This window comes from Euwallacea similis, chromosome 23, assembly GCF_039881205.1.
Source record: "Euwallacea similis isolate ESF13 chromosome 23, ESF131.1, whole genome shotgun sequence".
Classification (NCBI taxonomy): Eukaryota; Metazoa; Arthropoda; class Insecta; order Coleoptera; family Curculionidae; genus Euwallacea; species Euwallacea similis.
The window spans coordinates 2,263,378-2,287,563 of NC_089631.1; the positions used below are offsets into that span (position 1 = coordinate 2,263,378).

The following is a 24,186-nucleotide window of genomic DNA, read 5'->3' on the forward strand; positions in this document are numbered from 1 at the left end:
GACGGGGAATTATGGACATAAAACGTGAAGATTCATGTCACAAGGGAAGTTTTACACATATTTTGTAGCCTCTAAACCGTTTGCAACCGATCGGTGCCGTTGGCAATTAGTACCTGAGATTGAGCAGTAAAACTCCATAAAATGGTTATTAAGTAGAGAGTCTTCATTTCATGCTTAATTTTGCAGGAACTAAAAAAATAAAACGACGCTTTTCAAACTCATCCTTATTCAACAACCAGTAGATAAATCAAGGAGGCATCAGTGTGCTCGATAATTACATTAAAGACGTTTGATTAAACGTTAAAACCTAATTTAACATAAGTACCTTCTCGCCTACTGTCTATACTCATTAACTCACCTGGTCATTATTAATTAGCTGGATTATAGGGGATGGACTGCTTCTACATTGTATATCATCATAATGTGAAACTGGAGCTAAGAGCGGTTATAGGGGAGATGATGGTGAATCGAGAAGCGAGCAGCGCTTTTACACTGAAGTTCACTCACGCTGCGGTCCCCTGAATAGCTCAATTATTATGTGATTGCCATAATTTGAGATTAATTTGTTATTACAGAGACGGCTAAAGCTCTGGTAATACTTTAATTCGCAGGACTGACCTTGCATCCTGGATAATTATTGTGTGTTTAAGTTTTCCATAAAACCTTATTTTATGTTAATTCATGCGATCTCGTTTGGAAGCTGTTTGCTTGCTGAGAAGGAAATTGCAAATATTGTGTCAATAGCCTGCAGACATTAGCACTGATAATCACGCCTATATAGGAATAATTCATTATGATATAGGGACAATCCTGTGACATTTCCAGCTCACATAGAGGAAATACTAGAGGTGTACTTCTTGCGCTAATCACAAGTTGCGCTAATCGAATTAGCTTAATTGATCGAAATCAGGCAGCAGCATCTCGAAGACAAGATATTAATTAATGTAAAACGACATTTTAGCTAATGATTAAACACGGATATCCTCCTGTCAAGGTTTATTTAGCTCACTGTAGAACCGGACGTAAACGACTAATGATTTTAGTTATGTAACACCTTCGCAGATTTAATGTTAGAATAAATTTGAAGGCTCACTTTCCAATTCAATTTTGAATACTCATGTGGGTATAAAACCAAGGAATTTCAAATAAAATTCGCAACGGTGGCCGAGAGTCGATTGCGATGATTTGCCCTCGTGGTTCCGTCGGTAAATTTCTGGAATTTTCCCGAATGATCGGTTAACCTGGAATGAATCTGTCTAAATCGGGAAAACAGTGGAGTTTTTAGTTTTTCAAAAAGCAGATCTGTTTGCTTTTGGATCTGCCTGTTGATATCCAGAAGTATTACAATTATAAAGCTAAGCGTTATTATGGGATTATAATGCGATTTTTTAAATTTCATACTCCCACATTAATTAATAGTTGCAATTTAATTAGTCATGGCAAAATGTCCAATAAATCAACGTATTTATGTTTTAAAACAGTTTAAGTATATGAAATTATGCTATCGTGCAAGAGTAAAAAATCGATCGATCGACATTTTCAATTCGCCATGTTCCGGGATCCTATCAGGATTGAAATAGCATGAGAACATGTGCAAATGAAGGCGGGAGATTTCAAATTAGGGAGAATATTATATGAAAATAGTCAACTATCAACTTCTAAATTTGAATTATCTCTGCTTGTAATTGCGTTGAGCAAATTTACCTAAAAAATTAGTCATTTTGAGCAGCCTAAATTCGTTTGCTTCCGCATCACATTTACTAAAATGCACAGAAAAGGTTCCAAAGCAAAAAATGAATAATTGCCCGAGTGTGTCAAATGTCTAACTATATAATAACGTAATTTTGCCACGGAACCATTTGAATTTAACGGCTTTGACAGCAATGACAGCACAGGCATTAATCCCAATTGGCACATGTCAGTTTAATGATCTGTGTAACTCTAGACGGTGGTGAAATTGAAACCTTAAGAGCCAATATACGCTTTGTCTTGATTTTGTCGAAACTGAAGTAAGCTAAATTGATTCTCATAATTTGTCCAGCAAGTATCCAAGTTTTCCTAATGTTTCCATTCACCTTTTTCACAGTAAAAGTCGTTTTATATTATCGATCAGATCCAATATTAACTAGGTTCCAACAAAACAGAAACCCATTTTCGGATCGCTAGAAATACTCAGAAATATATGCAAAGAGCCCCCGACCGGTATACTGCGCATATCTCGAGCTGTTCCTTTCTGTTGGGACAGATCTACTATAACATGCATTCTTTATTGTTGAAACTCTGATCGGACTGTGACCGAACCGTGATGGGACAGTGACCGAACTGGGATGGGACCGTGATCGCACCATGACCGATAATATGAATCTTCCTTAACCAGAACTAACTTGTTGATTTACCCTAACTAGAACTGATGAGGTTTCTGGAATTCTAGAACCTGAAATAATCTGAACCAACTTTATAATTCATATTTTATCCAGCAACCCATAAAATCCGCAACAAATCGCCTCGGATTTTTTATGCTATTTTTGACGGGCGATTCTTTCACGATGCTGAAATTTGGAACTCCAACGATTCACATAAACGAACGTATTTTAAATTTCAACTAATCTGTTCTCGTATTTCATAACACTCGTAATACACTTCTATACACAATAGTTTATCGCTTTATATATCGCAACTATTTTACGCTTTTAATTATCATTTATAGTAATTTTGATTGTTCTAAGTCTGAACCGTGCTATTGCTTAAAGATCCCGAACGATCGCAAATCCATCAGTAATGTGGTTACGTCGCCTTTTCGATGACGTGCAGCTGCATTTTATAAAACTAATTTTTCAATAAATTTATCAAGTTTCCGCATATAATGTAATGAACGTTTAATAAAGATCCGCATTAAAAAATTTAATACACTTTTAGTAATCGATTCGACAGTTTTAGCTGGAAGGCAACCGTTAAGCCGCGGAATTATGTTATTGAAATAGCCGAGGTTTGCAGAAAGAGAACTTGCGTAGGTACTTTTATTTATTGTTTAGGAGAGACTTGTGATGTAAAATTTACATATTAGAAATAACCGGACGAGCACCGAAGAACCATTGGGTATATGTCATACCAACGTTCAACTTGTCTCAGGTTGATGGAAGGCAGATGGTTTCTGCCTGTGTAGAATTAAGGGCAGTGACAGATGCCAAATGTCACAAATACGTGAAGTTAGAAATTCAAGATATTTCTATTAATAAAGTTTGATATTAGCTAAATTTCTAACCTCACTCATTTGCCAAATTCGGCAACTGTCAAAAATAATCAAAAGCGAAAGGCAAGGAAATGTCACACGTGTAATACTCTCCTCTGATTGGTTTAAGAAGGATTTTCGGGTTGAGTTCTGCTCCGCTTAGGATTTTTCCGCTACATACACACGACAGTGTCCTTCATTGCCCTCAAGTTATACAGGAGGAAAATACCTGCATTGCACGGCAAACTCACAATTAATAAGTTGGAATAACATATACACATTTCACACATCTATCACGATAATTGCGAGCTGGCCGTTCCAAGGTGTAAAAATCCAAATTAAAAACAAAAATTTGTTAGGAATGCCTCAGTTGGCCGATAGCAACACGTCCCCGACCATTACTATCGATTTAATCCCCTATTTAGGTCAACAAACCTATCTTATATTCACTATCAAGGAGAAATTCGCATATTATGCGTCTTAAAAGGAGTTTGTTACTTCACTTCAATGTCAATGTTACATTAATGATGTACGTATAAGGTGAGAACGCATTAACTTAACGTATATAATGCGGTAAGTGAATGTCAGTTCATTTGCCGAGGCATGAATGAGGTATTTTGTAATGCGCGAGTCTGAATTGTCAATTGCAAAGACGACATTTCGCCCTGGAAATTTTTGGCCTTAATTAGACGGAATTCTAGGGTACTTCCTGCATGTATTATAATGAAATAGTAAAGTAATGAAGCAATTACTCTTACATTTTTAAAGTGCTCCTGCGCTAACGACGTTATTAAGACCGAAAGGTTGTAATCAGGACGCAATTCCGATTTTCCCGGTAAAAATTACCTTAGAGTTAATACTTGGTTGGAAGTAGCGCTAACTTAAGTCACAGCTCATCATTAAGGACCTTAATGCGTCCCCAAATGGAGTTGAACGGCCTCAATTAAGACATCATTATTTTTGTTTTCTTCACTAGATATACGGTTTTATTTCCTCGACGCACCGATAAGCGGACCGGGGGCACAAATGTCCCCCCATATACTTTGCATGAAAAGCGAATTATAATGGGGCGACGGCTCATCAATAAAACCCGAGTAATCGAACCAAAACAAATGAGTTCCCATTTACATTTCAATTATGCTGATCTTGTCTCAGTCGTTGATGGTGCCGTTTCTTAATGCAATCGAGAGCTTATAGGTCTAATTTTCAACTTTTCGTCTTCTGTTTATCGAGGATTTAAGAGTTGCTGGCTATCAGAAAATTCTCTTACTTTTTAATAGAGTTAATAAGACTTTAATATGTTTTTAACAGGAATTGTTCGCCAAACCTCGGCTCTAATAACCAAGTACCAATTAAATCGCCTTGGCGTCCCCCACCCAATTCAAACGTGAAAGTCACGCTATGGCCACTGAAGCCGGCCACTTCATAGTCTCCCTCACTTTAAAGTGCAAAATAATAGTGGTTGCGACCATCCATATTTTATTTAAAAATGGCAATTAATTGGAAGTGACCGCGTTGTAATAATCCTGATAATTATAAAGTGGAGGTACTTAATCGTGATATGGAAGTGACGTCCCTTAAGACCTCCACGGTTGTTTTAACACTTTTAAGTGATTCAGTATCAGTTCTCGAATGCATTTCACTTTAAAATCACATTAAAATTTCATGATCCTACGTGGGCCACTTAGACACAGCTGCACTGGGCCGCCATTACGCAATGAAATACATGGAGAATCAGTAATCACAAAACATTTGTAGTAAATAGTGCATTAAGGGCGATTAGTGATTTATAGTGGGTAGGATTTTTGAAAAATACATTGGTGAAGAAAATTATTCATTGAAATTTTGTTCCCTATTTTGCTGGTGACCACCAAGTAGAAGCAACCGGTTCTTTCATGGGGTTCCCACTTTAGCACTAAACGTTAAAGTTCCCGGGTGCGTGGGACCACGTCGAATTCACTGAAAATGTCATTTCGACATTTTTGGAATATTTTTGGATCGGTCGGGACTGTCAAAATTTTGAAAACGACATTTATTTAACTTCCAGTTATGCAGTCCTGCCGTAGTAAGCCAGCAGCTCTTCAATTAATCGAAATCCCAATGCTTGAACACTCGAAAAGCGGCCTCCCTGTACCTACACATATATCCACTTAATGCGCAAAGGGAGTTTTATTATCTTATGGTTTACAACAGAAAACCAAATACCTTGCGCAAACAAAGTTGAATTCTGCATAAAACTCTAACGGGGTCAATCCAATAACGCGAGTTTCCACATGAACACAATACATAACATCATGCGAAGGGTCACCATGAAGTCGTAATTTCCTTTAAGCGTAAGCAATTTATTAATTATGAAATTATTGGACTCGGTTCAAGTTCATACAAGTCAATAATTAATATAGCGTGCAACTGGTTTTTCTCGTCTCGCGTATAGGTAAATAATTGACTGTGAAGGTTCACGCGCCGCTGGCGTCACCCAGAAGATGGATCCGATGTCTTTTGCCCGTTTCTTTTGTCTCTGATTACGGTTTCTGAGCAAAAAAATCTCGGTGATTTTCCTATTCGATCGTTAGTTGCGGCTGATTTGCCTGTAAAAAGTCAATAAGTAGTAAATGTGCTCTTCGTGCACTAAAGAAGTATAAATTTTGGAGTGTTGCTGGTTTAGTTGCTGCGCTGGGTGGAGCGAGTATTTACTACTCTTGTATTGTATAGAGTGTACTCGACAGTAATTTAACTGGCAAATATCCACAAGTACATTGAAATAGGAGGGAGAATCAAGACCGCACAGTAGCGGAGGCGAGATGCCGCCGTCCGATAAGGCCATATATTTAAGAGCGCGACAAGTGGGGCCGTATTGCCGATTTCAGTCACCAGATAATGCCACCAAACATGCCTCTATATTATAATCCCCGAACGAGACCACGGAAGATAAATATGCTTCTCGACAACCGTTTTCTCATTCCAGTCAGGATGCGGATTTATATGTATACGTGTAAGGTTTGAATCTTCTGCATGTACAGGACGTCCGCTTCTGGTACTATAGTTTCGATTTTGACCAACCATCATCTACTTTCATTTTCAATCGTGCAATTTAGTGGAAACATCAAAAATCTTTTTCATTAATATAGTTGGGTATAGATTTATAAATGAAGCCTTTTATACTTCCCCATAAATAATAGTCCAGTGGGGACACATCTGGTGAATGTGCAGGCTAACGTATGGAAGTTGCAAAACTTCTAATGGGGGCAAACTAACATTTACCAGTGGTTTCCCCATGGGGTATAGGTCAATCTAAAAAAGGGCCAATATATGAGGTAGTGTGAATTTATTTCCTTGTGGGAATGACATGGATATCAAAAGAGGAAAAATCCGTATCGATACCTGGTTTGTACGTTGGTAATACGTACGATCAGATAAAACTACATTTTCAAGACAAGATGACATTATTTTCCCTTTTTGCGCAATTTCCAATACAACACTAATTAGCCGTATCGGAGCATATAGAGGCTCAGCTCCTTAACGACGTGTAATAGTCTGTCATAGGTAATTAGGTAGCAACCCAGAGGCCCCTCGTTAGAAAAATGGCACTTTTTACCCGCCGCCAAGTGTTAATTATCCGCATTATTAACTAATTAACAACTTCCCAAAGGAGTAAGTACGACACCCGTTCAAACACTAACAGCACCGCATTCCTCGGCTTTTGTGCTAAATCAAAGAATTCGTCTACGGATGGCGGCTCTATCTCTATAGTAGGCCCATTCTTCATTGCCCCGTGACGTCACCGTAACGCAATTTTACGATAATTGACGGTAGCGCGTAGTCCTTAGGCGATCAATTAATTAACAGAGATACAAGATCAATAGCCGATGGTTATCAGATCGGCTTCTTGGGTCGTGTATTGCCTCTCCGATCTTTGGGAATCGTCTAGTCTGATCTGCGATGCCTCGTTTGATACGATTAGAGTGGAGTTAGTGGTTAAATTTTTGACAGTTGTTAAGAGTTTCTGCGCTAATGACCATTGGGCAGAGCGCAATTTCTTCCTCCAAAAATGCAAATGAATAAGTGGTGTTTCAAGTGAAAAGCAAATTGGCAAAGAAAACTATTTTTGTAATAAGGACATTTTAGAAAACTCTTAATGAATTTGAAGAATTATTACATGAAAATGAAACCTCCTGCACCACAGAGGATTTCACCACCAGAAAGAAGATAGCTTTTTGTAGCATTTCCCCACCATCCTCAAGAAATCGAATAGATAAATCGATGCGAGGAATAGTGGAGCCCGAAGTAATCTCAAATGAAGCGTTAGCATGAAAAAAATAATTGTTTCAGAAATATAAAAATTCTGACAAATTTGCATGTTCATGAGGACGAAATTGGACATTATTCCCATTAATCAAAATCCCAAGTGGCTGATAATGATCAATAAACTTCCACGGAATTTAAGTTTTGGACAGCTGCACTGAAGTGCTTGGTCAGTCCTTGGTCAGTACCATATGATCGCGCATTCCTGTCACCGCTTAGACCGTTTGATAACTCTAACATTAAAATACCATAACAAATAGCAAACCAATTTCCAGCAACTGGTGCCGAGAGGCGCAATGAAACATTTCCCGGCATCTTCAGCACGCAGCAAGGCAGTGTCGTCGCTCAAGACGGGACTTAATCTAGTTTTTCCATGTTGGGTACGAGGCGGGTCAAGGTGTCTGAAAAATGTGGTTCTTAATTTTTTTTGCGCGCTTGCCAGCTATTCGGTTATTGCGGGGCGCGTACGATAGGAATGATAATTTTATGCTCAGCTCAGTCGTTTTAATAACCGTTTTTGATCGAAAATGTACTGATGACATTGCTGAAATGACGAGAGACCTTATTACCGCTACGCTGTGCATACAACTGCACCATATACTTACTAATACTTGGTTCGTTACGAAGGTTCTGTTTGTGAAACTATTTTAATTAGATTAATTATTTCGTTTACTGGTGGGACTTTTTTACTAATGAGACTGATGTTGTTTATTATGCAGACATGTATGTGGATCAGGTTGGTTCAGGCACAGAATCACATGCCAGAAAGGCCTACAGGTTCTGATTTTTAATTCGTGTTTCCTGTTGTAGAATATGTCCATATTTAATTTTCCCAGAGTGAGTCTGGCGACACCAATCTCAGTAAGGCTTCAGGCCATGGAAACTGAGATTACTGAGATAAAAGAATATATCATATGGGCAGAAAAATCTGGAGGAAACTGACCAAGTGATATATTTGGGAACGTACCAAAATCGAGACCCAAATGATTTGAGGAAATTTCCAGGAAATGGGATAATTACATTTGCATATCTCCAGATGGTAGGAAGGCAGGATGGTTGGTTCTGAGAACTCAGTAAGCAATACGCACATTAAAACGAAAAATCTTGCACATTCCACTTTAACCGAAGTTCACATCCAGTAAATGGCAGTATTAGAAATAAAATTTATTCAGTAACGTGTGGAGAAGCATCAGAACCTTTCATCTGGATTACTCAGTTGGTGCAGTTGCTAATAAAAAAAAAAAAAATTAAAAAGTCTTATATATACAGGGTGTTTTATAAACATACCAACAAACTTTCAAGGGATGTAGGATACATAAAAACTGATAATTAAATGGAATAAAGTTAAGTACGAAATCACTTCGTCTTCAAGATACAAAATGTTTAATTTATTTTTGTTTAATGTTTTTTAAATATTTAAAAACGGTTTAGAATACAGACTGAAACTAGGGACATGCTATGGCGGGATAAATGTGCACGTTCTGAAATAAACAGAATATTACCACTTACACCAGTGGTATCCGTGCGACCATTCAATGGAATGTTTTTACAGAAAAAAATGGTACGCTACTGACTTTTTAAATACGAATATATATTTTTTAATATTCAATCAATTCTTAATAAAAAAGATCTCTTAGTGTTTTGTTGTTCAAGTAGCTATTTTCAAGATAAAAAATAATTCCTTATTCCTATGCATACCAAAAAACCGGTATAGGTGGGATTTTTTTTAGTCTTTAGGAGAAATTAATTTAATTTTCTTTTAGTACACGTAAAGGACATGAAGACAAATATGTATGAAACATGCCTCATCACAAAATAATATTCTTCTTCCAAAGTATGGCTCGGTTAAATTCTGAGCCTTTTACACACATAGAAGCGTTTATATACATCATAATGCTGCACCATAGTCAAGTCACTTGTTTTGTCATTATCATAGAAACTCACTGTAATTTTGTTTTAAATAAATAAAATAGTTCTTGATAGTTTAAGTATAAGTTGATCCATGAATATACGTTAAATTTTTTCGCTAATTTGTAAACATATTTTATTAGACAAAAATGTTTGTCTTCATGTCCTCTATCTGTACTAAAAGAAAATTTAATTAATTTCTCCTGAAGAATTAAAAAAATCACCCTTGGACACTTACACCGGTTATTTGGTAGGTACAGGAATGAGAATTTATTTTTTATCTTGAAAACGCCTACTTGAGCAACAAAATACTAAGAGGTCTTTTTTATTAAAAGTTGATGGAATATGAAAAAAATATATTCATATAAAAAAAATTAGTGACGTGCTATTTTTTTCATTAAAAACATCCTATTGAACGATCGCAAGGACGCCACTGGTGTAGGCGAAAATATTCTACCTACTCTAGAATATGCACATTTATCCCGTCATAGCGTGTCCCTAGCTTTATGTCCGTATCCCAAACCATTTTTGAATATTTAAAAAACATTAAAAAAAATTAAACACTTTATATCTTGAAAACGAAGCCATTTCGGACCTAACTTTATTCGATCTAAATATTTGTTTTTATGAGGTCAACATCCTCTAAAAGTTTGTCAATATGTTTATGAATCACCTTATACATTGTTGGCATCTTATTTCGAGGTGAATTGACTTAACCAGTTGCGAATTACTCCAGAGTTCCTGATTTAATTAACCGAGATGAGTAAAACTCCGGAGGATTCCTTGGAAAATTTTATAAATTTTCAGTCAGTTTTCAACTCCCCGAACTATTGATACTAATTTGGAAATTTGTTGAAAACCGACAAAATTCAGAAACACTACTGAAAATCTGATCAATTTTTTTGAAAAACTTGAGGACTTTTATCGTAGGAAGTTCTTAATTTAGAAAACTGTCTAGTTCTATTCTCTTCAAACATTGTTGGAAACTCATTGGATTCTCACGGAAATTTGAAAATTTAAAGAAAATGATCATCTGTGAAAAATTTGATAAGACTTTGTCTTAAAATTTGTGTTCCTAAATAGACTCTAGAATTCTCAGTAATCTACCCAATTGGAATATTTTTAAACTGAAAAACTGTTTGTTTCTATTCCCTAAAACTTCATTTGAAAACCTGATGAATTCTCGGGGAATTTTATAGAGTTTTAGAAATATTTGGATCAAAAACCCGAATGGAATGTATACTCATGTCGACATTTAGATGTATCCTATTGGAATATTCTTGATTTAGAATTCTAAAATCCCTGTAAATTCTCAAGAAATTTTGGAAATTTCTCAAAGGAATTTTGTGGATTTCTCAAGGAATTTTGGAAAGCTATTAAGGATTATTGTTCGCAATTATGCAAAATACTATTCGAAATCTGATGCCCTAAATGTCGGACCTGAGGAGGCATCCTCCTCGTTTCAGTGTTACCATCTCTTTTAACACATCAGATTTCATTTAATTGTTAAGTTAATAGAATATCCAGGTATTAGCTAGCAAATTCTCCCTTCTCATGTATACATACTACATCGAAAAATTAAAACTGAATTCTAGAAATTCGACTCACTGCATCAACCTGCTCGGTCGGCTTCTAGTCATCAAAGTAGCAGGAATGTATCAAAGGTTCGCATTCGTAGAAAACCCGTTTCCGAAAAGCCATCAGTCTCTAAAACGACGGGGACACGTTATAGTTGCCGGCACATAATAAGCTAACTTTGGACAAAACGGGTAGCCGCTTCCGAATTTGCGAAATTGTTGCCCATTGTGTTCCTCGACGTCTTTTTCTTCTCATTTGGATGCCTTTTTAATCGCTTCGAGATCGAAATTCGGCAAAACTAACTCCCCGCAATCGATATGATCGGAATTATTGCCATGATTGCACGAAACGAAGTACCTATATTTACGTATTCCAACTGAGACGAAACGCATTATCATTCCGGTTGTTGGTCGCATCACGTATTCCAAATGGCTTTGTTTTTACAATTTAAGGTCTTGCTACCAGCCGCATGTTTATGGTCATACGTGGGCGTGGCCCACCTGACCAAGACCCATGCCCATTGGCCCGACAAATGACGACGGTTGACATTTTTGACGTCTGTTTCGTGACTTTACCAGAACAATTAAGCAGGGTTTCGCCTTGTTTCATGTGATGAAACGATCGCGGAAATAGAAACAATGAGGGACTAAAAGGTGTTTAAATTCTACCTTGCTTTGGGTGGCATAATCCAAAGCCAGCATACAGTCGTTGTAGCCATTTTCAGTCTTAATGGTTGTCGCCATGGGAGCGCAAAGCTGGCCCAACTGATGACCTCCCACGGAGTCACGGTACCATGGGTACATATTCATCTGAAAAAAAAGTTTTTATTAGTTTTGAGAGAACCTTAAAGAACCACCGAACATTTCTAGGATTCCTGCATGTAACACACATTCAGTGGCAATTTTTTCAAAAGACACACAATAGAGATGTCACAAATTCCCTGAAATGCATGACGTTCACGAAAACTCGAAAATATAAGCGGTTTGTTTTTTGTCGGTTCCGTCGTCGAGTCCGGAAAATAACATTTTTTCGTGCACGCAAGGCAAATTCCCATGTAAGACGAAGCCGAATACCGGAAATAATGTAAACCCGGAAAAATTCATTTCGGACTTGTAATGAACAATACTTTTTATTATTAAGACACTAAGAACGATAAGTAATAGATCTAATTAAGTTAGTTACCACTGGTTTAGAAAAGCTGATAATATTTGCAATTTTATACTACTGAGTTAGCTTTTAAAGCAGAAATCGCATTTATAACGCTGAAAGTTTCGTTAAATTATCTTCTAACATGAATAAACAAAAATATCGTTCATACAAAATTGGAATACCCCCTCTTTGATGCCATGTAAACTGCTATACGTACTCATTTTCTACAAGTGTTTGTAGTTGAATTATCCTTATCTAGGTCTCTCATGTGGCAGTAAGGAAAACAGCGCACCGAAAACACAAGGCAGTATTCTCGTGTACTTGGACGTTTTGCCGCGCACTGACCGGAAATACACATTTTTCAGTGCAATCAATTGACTTTTCAGAATTATATGATGAAAGTGTTTATGATGTTTTTGCAACATGTGATCCTTTTCATTCTCTTTCTCATATTCCTCCATATTAACTATTGAAATATTATCATCCGCGATTAATCGGTAATTTTTTAAGCAAATTTACTAAAGAAACATTTAAAGTTAACTTGAAAAAAACGAAGGAAATTGAAAAATATCATATCGCGCGTCCGTATTCAAGCTCTAACGGAAAGAAAACCACAAGAAAGAAAAACAAAACCGCAGCTTAATTGACGACATTGCGTAACAGATCGAGCGATGTATTTGGACGAGAAGATTTAAATGGAAACACAATCGATGTGAAAAAATTCTTCATCTCCTGGAAAAAAATAATGAACCATTCTGGCGTGGATTCGTCAAGCGTACAAAAACCCAACGATGGAGGCACTAATTAAGCTGGTATAGGACGGTTTTCTATCGCAAGAGTTGCGGTTTAGATAGTGATATTTAGCTTTATACGGAGAATCTTTCTTCAGGGTTTTTTTATGAGATATTGACATACTTCGGAATACTGTGGGCATGTTTTGAGGCTCTCGTCGAGCCCCTTTTATGCGGGCATTGGAGGAATCCATGCAAACAAGGAAACAACAGGTTGTGATAACACAATCACCACCATATAAACGTAATGGTCGTGCCCCTCTATGTGTTATATAAAATGGGAATGTTTTTTTCATGTTATTTATTGTTTCTGCAATGGAAAAACTTTCTATTTAATGGTAATGCATGCAAGCATGTATGCATTTACGCTACTTTAAATCAATATTTAGTTAATTTCAGTTTCGTGTCATGCAATATAGAAGCGTTTCTGTCTTGGTTTCTGTATTGTGTTTTCAAACTAGAGGTGCGGAGTCAATGTTTCCAGCGAAGATTCTGGAATATTCGTCAAAATTTCAATTTCAAATTTTTAATAAAATGTAAAAAAATATGCGGTCAGTTTTTGAATCGTTTATGAACTTTATAACAAAATTTTAGAGTTTTACACGCTAATTTTCAACAAAATATTGACAAAATATCAGTTTCTTCAATCCGTGACTCATTCAAATTTCAAGGAACCATCAGAGTCTGACAATAACTGAAATATTTTAATTCAAATAAGGTCTATTTTTTCGGTCGATATAGACCGAAAAAACTACATCAAAAATGCCTAAATCGCCCTGAAAACTTCTAAAAAGGGAGGTAATTTTTACTTCTCGTCTAAGTTTGATCGCCGATATCTTAGAAATCCGTGATACAAATGGTCGGAGGAATTCCCTCAATGGGCTCTACAGAGTGCCCCATCCGAAACCGTCATTAGACGTTTTGGAAAAATATGAATAATAAAGTTAGGAAAATTTAGTGGTTTGGTAAGAATCTTGGGGCGATATCATCTAAAATATTTTCAATGACGTCACACTTCCGGTTATATCGGAAGTCGATACTTGCTTGCTTATTTAAAATGGAACATCTAATATATTAGTGCATTTTTGAATTTTACGTTCAATTTTAATACAAGTTTATTAATACGTTGACTTTCTTAGGATTAATAGTTTTTAAGATATATGCAATTTAATATTGAAAGTGAGAGATGCAGATGTCTGCAGACTTGCAAAATTGTTAACAAACAGAAAGGTATTTTGTAACTTTATTTTGTCACAATACTATAGAAGATTAATATTTTAGTATGTTACTAAACTTTGCGTAATATTTTCTATGGAGTGTCCACAAAAATAGAGCTAATTTGGACATTAAAAAATGGTCAAAACTTAAAAATTTTAAATGGAACCATTCTATTATTTTGATGTATTATGAAAGTACGTCAAAAAATCCTATATTCACATTTAATTACCTATAATAAAGTTGCATATTTTTTGCGTAATTTCATTTTATGAGTTGATGTAGGGATAGTACATACGAACATGATAAACGTATCTATGGAAAAGGAAAATACCAGCAAAATGTTATTGTTATGTGACATAAGTCATACATACTTAAATAAAAAAGTTAGTTATATAAGACTTATTTAATTATAGCATTATAGCTTAGAATTAGGGATGTACTATCCTTGCATCAACTTATAAAACGAAATTACGCAAAAACTATGCAACTTTATTATAGATAATTAAATGTGAATAGAAGTTCTTTTTCGATCTAGTTTCACGATACATGAAAATAATAGTAGGATTACATTGAAAATTTTTGAGTTTTGACCATTTTTTGATGTCTAGGTTGGCTTTATCTTTGTGGACATCCTGTAGAAAATATTAGACAGAGCTTAGCCGCATACTAAAATATGGACCTTCTACAGTATAATGACACAAAAGAGTTACAAAATTTCTTTCCGTTTCTTAATAACTTGCAAGTCTGCAGGCATCTGCATCTGTCACTTTGAACATTAAATTGCCTACATATATCTTGAAAACTATTAATCCTAAGAAACCAAACGTATGATTCAATTTGTATTAAAATCGAACGTAAAATCAAAAATGTAATAATATATAGCGTTCCATTTCAAATAAGCAAGTATCGACTTTCCATACAACCGGAAGAGTAACGTCATTTAAAATATTTCAGATGAGGTCGCCGCATGGCTTCTACCAAACCACTAAACTTTCATGACTTTGCTATTCATAGATTTTCCAAAACTTCTAATGATGGTCCCCGGTGGGACACCCTGTGTGGTTTAAAATGTTCAAATAGAAAATTGGAAAAAAAATGGAGCTGTCATGAAAAGTCTTCCTCAACAGTCAAAAATTATTCGAACATAAAAAATTTGAAGTATGAATAATCAATAAGCTTTTTCAGTTAACTCATGGAGAAACTTCCAAACGAAACTCGTGCGAAACCAATAAACGAGTTTTTTTCGCGTTTATTTTCGTTTTTTAATTTAATTTTCGTGATTTTCGTAGTGTGACTAAAGTGGCAACGAGTGGCAAAAAAACTCTTGCGTATTCATAGCGGTTATAAACTATAAAATAAATGGAGGCATATGGAAATGCCTCGAGCTTTAGTACATCCACCTAATCTTACATCTTCTTACACTTTTCCCATTCACGAACCATTTGAATTCGATCAAGATAAACATTGAACTAACTTCAACACTTACTGCATATTTATCAAGGACACGCTCTGCGATCGTGCAATTTTTGCTGAATCGCAAATGTCACGGTCGTACCACCCAATTAATGCAAAATTGCATTGATAACGCTAATATTATGGCCAATTTTAATAAGCTTGTTATATTTTAATAAATACTAGCGACTAATATGGAATAAGGACAATTATAATTATTATTATTGGTGTATAGATCCAGAATTTACTGCGTCATAATAAGCAAAAAGCAATTAAGTAGACTTGGTGGGAGATTGGGTTCGATCTAGGAAGATTACTATCGAATCCATGCTTTAGGCCTAAATGTATGAATGGGCCTAAAGGTATTGATAGTTTGAATAATGTAGTGGAAATGAAGGACGAACTAGTCTATATATGTATATATATTAACTGCCACGCTGTTTACGTCTTCATCAAGCGAAAATATATTGAGGTTGGTCATACTTCGTCCTTCATTCCCGCATTTATTTTGACGTGCTCGCATAATCATGCATTGACTGAACATTTCTTCTCGTAAACATAGACCTTCCCATCTTCGCTTTGTTTTATAAAGTGAATTATCAATTACCTCGACCTTATTAAAACCAATAATACACAAGCCACCCACGAACACGATAAATTACCCATAACGCAAATCAATCTCGGTTATAATAAATTTGCAGACTTTTTGCATTATGATGGTCGTTGCCAAGTGCATAAGATCCATTAACCACTATACATTTTAATATAAAATATGCACAGCGTATATGCCATAATTAATTCAAATTTATGAATTACATGTATTATTCTTTAGCAGAACAATATTACAAATTTGAATTTCTAATTACATTTCTAACGCGTAACACATTGCTACACGTAAGAGGTTACCTAACGGGCAGTCTACCTTGACAAAGTGCAAGTTCAAAGCTAAGGTCTCTTCTAGAAGTTCGACATCATGCTGATTTCTGCACAACAACGAGCTTAAAAACCGCACTTCGAGATGATCCCAAAAGCGACAAACATCGGAATCAATGAATGGAAATGTAAACCATTGATGCATTCCATCAGCCAGGCCAAAAATTGCAGCTTATGGTTAATGGGGTTACGGTAGCGTGCAACCGCAATAACCCCTAATCATGGCACTACTTAGAACAAATGGAAGTTAAGAAAATTACCGCTTCGGGTTTAAATGAGGTGTGGAAGTCATCTCATTGAGGTAAAAGATGGATATCTTCAGGCGGATGTGACCGCATGAAGATTGCTGGGTTCGTTCAAGGTAGAGTTGTAAGTTGTCCGATGAGACGCGAAAAGCGATATTTTAAATCTATCTCTCATAAGAGACGTTTCCCTAATGCAACTTTCTGTAACATCATCAGTTCTTGAGTAATTTCGAACCTTAATCAAGTTATATTTCCAAAATTTCGGACACTAAAACCAACTTTATAGTCCTGCGTGTGTTTTATGTAAAATTTTAATTTTCCTACTTATCAGTTTATTTCACTCCCTACCTGTTACTGTCATCTACGTCATCTAGGTATGTCACTTATTGATTAAACGTTAATGTCTGCCATTATTGACGTATGTAAAATTTTCTAACGCTAATTTACCGTTCCCAGTTGTCTCTTTAACCTTAAACCAAGGGAAAATTCAAAACTGCAATATTTGACTTCTTTACTCATTTCTAGCTTCCCAAAAGGTACAGTTTTACTTGTAACGTACATAATTCGCTAGATAAACGTTGCCTAATTTGATACCTGTTCGACAGTGGTGAAATGGGAAAAAATAGGTGGGTTTTTACGGACAATTACGGCACCTAATTACCTTTAATTACCGAGTACTTCCATTGTTTACTGCTGGATATGTCAGTTTCACCAATAAGCGTCCGATATTCTAATCATTAACTAGGGAGTTATATCGCTGGCTGGTGGCTAATTAAAAATGGTATCGCTCGAAAAACTGCGGTTTAACTCGGCTGTCATACTTAAAAACAGAACAATAAATTTCCCTTTACACGAGTATCAGCTTTTAACAAGTTTTTTCCATCAGGCATAGTTCGCTTTCCAAACAAATTAGAGAATATGGTGTGATATGCCTCAAACGTAGTGATCACTGAGGAACGTCACTTAAGTATAAAATTTATTTCTTGTAACGAAATGTTCATCAAACACGAATTGTAGTCATAAATGGTGTAAATCAAGGTGCAAACCGGGAAGAGAACCGTAGAAGAACGTAAAATTTAATAATACAGTTAATCAATTAATATTTCTATGTATATTACTTGCCTACAATGTTTTTAATAGTTAATTGGCTCGATATGCAATGATAAACTTGCAATTATTACATGCTGGTATTTGAAAGTCATGAAGATGTGACAGCAAGTATTGAGGAAGTAATATCTAATGCTTCGTATTCGATAAATATATTCGAGCTCTATAGCTAAATATATGCTGTTTTTTTTTCAATATCATCACAGGTCTCTAATATCAAAGGGAAAAATAGTAGATTATACATAAGGGCTGTGAAGTACATTATTATAACCCAAATGTCATTTTTAAGAATTATAAGGATTTTACAACCGCGATTTTTATAGATTTTTTTAACTATCAAATTTTACCGGATTTCATAAAAAAAAGACAACGCGTTTTGAATCTTAATTAACGGTAACGTTTTATTGTACATCTATTTCCATGGCAACCATAATAAAACCCGTTATTGAATTGTTCCTTACAATTTACAATTTTAAATTAATTTTAAACAGTTAAGTACACTTTCCAAAGTAAATGTTGTTGATGTATATAGGGTTTCCCAAGGGTGTCGCAAACATCACGTAAAAAATTAAAAATTGAATTGAAGGGTTGATTACGGAGTCTTAAAGAAGCATCTCTGAGCTAGGGTTTTTTTTCTGTTTAAAATGGTGAATGCAACATTATAAATAAGTTTTTTTCCCACGAAAACCTCTTTTTTCCCTTTTTCAAGTCAAGTTATTTATTACTTAAGTTACATTTGTGGTATCTAAATGAAAAAAAAACATATGATTTAGTTTAAGCGATAAATCTGACTACATACGATCTACATAGTCCCTACCTTTTTATTATTTTCTTAAATAAAAAAAAATAAAAAAAGGTAACTTGACGATTGACATTCCAATGTCGGGCGTAAGGCTTCAGGAGCAAGTAGAACTGGTCAAGCAGCCCAAACCGGACCTGTGAGGTACTAAAATTAATTACGGAGGTTTATCAAAAAAAAAATCAAAATTGTCATTATTTATTTTTTGACTTTCGTCGCGAATCGAATAAGCACCCATGGCCGGATTTTAAATTGCGTCCCTGTACAGCAGTTCAATGATCGAAGAAAAGTACTTTTAGGGTAGTTGTTTTCGTAAAATTTAAATTTTTTAAACATAAATATATATTAAAAAGTAATTCCCCATAATTTCTGCACATGCACGTGAAAGCAAAGAAGCAAGCATTTAAGATTCGCTGTTTGATCTGTGAAGGGAGAACGGACCAGCGTTCTTCGAGGCCCTCATTTTCGTGACTATCACGCGTGGCGACCACCTAATCCATCACTTAAGTAGCGGGTTAGGTGGTCGGGACGCAGTCAAGTATCTGCTCATGTAAGGATCATTTTTTTGATAAGTTTTGTAGCACACTGGAAAAAGTTTCAATATTTATTAATTGTAAATGTAAAAAGTGGGCAGTCACATGTTCACCTCAAAAATACAATAATTGCAATAATGATGATGATAAAACTGTCTTAAATCCAATTAAAGTTAAATTATAATAAACTCATCATCTGAGACGTACACGGCATAGATGTAGATGCCCTCTAAATAGTGATTGCTCACGGGATGATTTATGGGTAAGGCGGTTTTTACGTTTTGCCTCCTTATCGCTTAAAATACCCCATAATTTCATTTTTTATGCCATGGATATGAATGCCTATGTGCCTAGTGGCTGCTAATGCGTCAGGCACTTTTTAAAAATTAAACTATTAAAAATTAAGGGCTAAAAATACCGAATTTCCAATGCCATACCATTAGAAACCTCCCTTAAATTCAACAGCCAATTTTTTGTACTTTTGGTATTTATTTATGCTTTTTGTGCTTTTTAAATACATTTTTGTATGAAACATTTTTTACAAAAATCTAAGATAAAAACCGTGCACCGGGGGAGATTAAACTTAGACACCCTATATCTACACATGTATTATAGAAACGAATAAAAATACTCACAAAGTAGCTCAAACGGGAATTATTAATTATATTATATATATTTATATATATAATATATATATAATATTATTAATTATGCACAATTATTCATTTTGAAATTTAAAATATGTAAATATTCAGGTTTACAAAATATAGGAAAACCCTACTTTCAAGAAAACAAACTTAAAAACTATGATTTTAAAAAAACAACCGATTATTCTTGTTCAAACGGAGGTTTATACGAGGGTTTAAATCAAGGTCTAAACAAATTCTATAAAGTTAGACCCTGAATTAGGAGTATTTTGATTATGGAGTCCCACTCAAATGATGTGCAGAGAATTGTTCCAAGCCCCCTAAGTAGGCAGGTTTTGAACAATAATCGTTAGAATCATCAATGACTTACATTCCGGAGTTACATTGGAAACACCCTGTATCATCTAAGTCAAAACCTATAGGTATGCACATAAAAATGTACGTAATTATTATTTTATGGTTTTCTTAAGTGTTCGTGATATGCTTCCATACTTTTACAAAGTGCCCGTTTCTAGAGCTTAACCATGGAGATCTGGGTAACCATTAAAAATGCGAGGTGGGTTAAATTGAGGCAACATTTCGCAATTTGAAATGGAGATTATTACATTTTTTGAAAACGTTACGATAAATGTCAATCACTTGGAATTACCTCATCAAAAAAGAAAATAAGTAAAACATTTTTCTAATATTTTAGTTTTTTTTTAATACCTTTGAAAATTATTGGAATTTTTCAAATTTTGAAAGGGCATATTCTTGAACCTCAAATTGCGCAGTTTTGCCCTAATTTAACGGACCTCGAGATCCTCATAGTTTTCACTGCTTAGAACGAGGGTTAGAGTAGCTGGAGCCAAAAAAGTTTCCCTTGGGAAACACGGCTGCAGTCAACAACCTGCCTTTTAATGGTCCAGGGTAGTGCTTAATTTACAGTAGTTATTGAAGTATTCGGGGAGTGATTCAAATGCAGATTAATTCACTCCCCCCAGAAAAAATCCTTAGAAGTGGGTACACTGGACTCCCCAATCAAGTGAGAAAAGGTACAGGTAATTAACATTTTTTTGCGTGAACAGACCCAGATAAAATGAAATTTTTACCTTGAAATGCACTCCTGGAGCTCAAAAATACACTTAAAAATCCAAGAAACGTTTTGGCACCACACTGAAACTGACACGTCCGTCGATCTTGCCTCGCCTCAATTTCGAGGAATTCCAAATACCACGTGACCGGCCCGGACGAATATTTCAAGTTTTTTTTATGCGCACCTTTTTACCTGAATTTACTAAAGTTGGTGTTGGTTTTACAGTTCCGAAAGGCTGCGAATAAAATTCATATTTGTATGAAATATGCTCAAATGCGAGACGTAGTTTGCTGTTACTATTAAAAGAAAACGCTGCTTCGGATCGTGACGTGCATAGGTGCATATAGTGTCTAGTAGGGAAGACCTGCAGCACAAAACATGTGTCCCGGCACTTTTTCCTTACAAAACAAGTAGCAAAAACGCCCCATTTAGACGACCTCACCAAAAAAACGGGGGTACGATCGGCAAAAACTCCCTTTCCGCACTCAAAACACGTGACAAAAACTTTGAGGTTTTTTGCCAAAAAAATCCCGACCGAACCTTTTTTCAGCTACCGGAAAACATGCCCGCTATGAATCGCAGCAACCAAACCGCGATCGTCGACTGTTCGAGCGACGTCGAAACGCGGCAACGGTAACTTCGCGGCCGCTTCGGGCGTCTTCGCGGAATGACACCGCCTACTGCCATCGAAACAATGCACCAAAGAAAAGCGTGGCGCGAGCGAGACAAGGAAAGTGAATTGATTGTGTTTTTTTTCTAAAGTCGGAGAAAGAAGGATTTATGGGTGTCCCGGTGGAATGGAGCGGGATGGTTGCGGGTTGGAAAAAATTGCAGGAGCAATGTCGTATCTACGGAACGAGTTGAGTTGGACAGTGGAAGATTTCAAATAGCTCTCGAGAATATTTGCAGGTTGTTTTGGATGGCCGGGAATGCGATGTGAGCCGCAGATTATTGCTTTGCCATGCTCGATGAGAATTTTGTTTGGTCATTAAATCAAATAGATACATACAGTACGTATCTAACATCGACGTTCCTCTCCCTCCTAACTTACTTAACAACAATTGGGATACTTAGGTATCGATGTTCGGAGGCCTACCACAAAAGGGCAAAAAATGCTGCTGTTTTGGCATAAAATTGCAATCAGCTTAAAGTTTAAAAATAGCGGCTGGACCCGATTTTGGATTTTTTTCATAGGATAACATGTGCAGAATTTGAAACATTTTAACGAAGAATATAGTATGCGGTCTACTACTAAAGGGCACAAAATACGGTTTTTGGATGTGAATCTGCCATCATTTAGGTTTAAAAATGGCGGCTGTACTCCGTTTTACATTATTTTTGACATAGGTTCACACGTGCAGAGTTTAAGGTCCATCTCCCCAGCAAATATTTTAAGCAAAAAAAATACAGTAGAGGGACACTTCATTTTTTCTGCCATAAGACATCAATGAAATTCATTGCATCTTCTCCAAATAATGTGTGATTTGGCCACTCAAATGCTCAATAATGTATTATTTAAAGCTAAAAAAATAACCAAAACTGACCTTCTCTAAATGCTACTCTATGAAAATAGAGCATATTCTCTGTTAGTTTTATTAGCGGATCTTCAATGAAACACGGTTGAAGAGTAAATAAAAATTATGTAATAAAGGTATAAGTAGAAATAAAAGAAAGAGTAAAATAGAAAAGCGGCGACCGAAATCTCGAAAGATAGGAAGGTGACTGACTTTCTATTTGATGATTACCATTCTACGAAAAAACATAAATTCATTGTTTACATTATGGCCTCTCGGTGTATCGCTCGCCGTTTTCATAAATAATCAAAAAAAAATTATGAATATTGAAATAGCATTTGGAATATTATTTATTTCAACATCCTATAAATTCCAAATAGGGGTTGGAGCCATGAAACCATTGTTTCACGAGATGTATCCAAAGTAGAAACTTATTCAGGTTAATTCAAGGCATCACCTAGGCACCCAGGGGGCATCGCCTAGGCATACCCCCTGGTTTAGGCAGCCCTCTGCCAGTTCTTTACCCAAGAAAGACGAACTTTCTGAGGCCTGGTAAATGAAGAAAAAATTCTGAAACATATATGGTTCGAAATATTAATTTTCAAGAAGCCAAGGATGCCACTGAATTTGTTTTAGTCCCGGAGAGTCACAAACGAGAAAACCGAAAATAGGGAAGAGTCATACAGTGAGTCGCCGTGCAGGCTGGTCAATGTTAGGTAAGACAAAATCCATCACCTGATCACAAAAGTACGCTCACGATGGTGGAAAATTACGAGCACGTAGAGAAATGTTTCCAACAAAATTCAATACTTAATGAAAAAGTCATGGACATATATGGGCATCAAATCAGCTTGATAGGTCTCAGATTTAAATTACCGGGTGTCCCAAGTTTTCTTTTTTAGCATGTACTCCAAGCCCTCGAAGAGATAGCAGTACGGTTTAAATACAGAAGTAATAAAACCAAAGCACAAGCAGAGATCAAGCATAATTTTAAATATACAGGGCTACTCAAAAAGAGTCAAATTATTACAGTTCACAAATACACCTTCAAATCCTGTAGATTTCAGTATTAGATTTATAATCATGCTAATGCTCCCATTAACATGATAATTTAGTCTTTCCCATCGGTATTTTCAAGTACGTGAATAAAGACCAAAAAAACCTAAAAAAAATAACCGGAACTAAACTTCCCTAAAAGTGTTATCTTGTTCATGGTTTCAAAACGGTTCGATCTCACTCTGTCTGTGGAAATTCCATTTTCAACAATATTGAATATATCCGGATCACCATTTAAAATCACTATAATTTTTTAATTTCAACAATAAAAATTAAAATAAACAAAAATATTCGAAGAATTCTCTCTGATATTTTTTCTTTTCTGATCGTTCTAGTGAATATGTTTTTAAAATAGCAATTTAGTGCTAATTAAATTGGATTTAGACAAAATCTTGGATTCAGCGGAAAATTTATTTTTTGCGAAAAATAGTTTAATTTTGCAATTTTTAGAGTTTAAGTAAGTACAATGAATATGAAATGAGTAATAAAATTACAAAATGGAAATTTGCAATTTGCTTGTAAATTTCTATTTTGTAATTTTATTACTCACTTCATATTCATTGTACCTACTTCTGCGTAAATGCTAAAAATACCAAACTTAAGAACGTGGACTACGTATGTTTGGACACGTTCTTTGCCTAACTGATCAT

The 24,186-nt window shown here is 35.6% G+C and overlaps 1 protein-coding gene across 3 annotated transcripts in view; it reads right to left on the reverse strand.

Moving 5' to 3' along the window:
• Positions 1-21,888, reverse strand: part of LOC136416355 (zinc finger protein rotund-like) — a 122,656-nt gene extending 100,768 nt beyond the window's left edge. For 2 of the 3 annotated variants that reach the window (XM_066401480.1, XM_066401478.1), the window contains exons 1-2: positions 20,983-21,245; positions 11,686-11,826 (exon numbers count right to left, since the gene is read on the reverse strand). In XM_066401480.1, coding sequence (XP_066257577.1) covers positions 11,686-11,826 — 141 coding nt within the window. In that variant the 5' untranslated portion in view covers positions 20,983-21,245. The other variant, XM_066401479.1, reaches the window with a different exon arrangement.
• Positions 21,889-24,186: the final 2,298 nt, after the last annotated feature.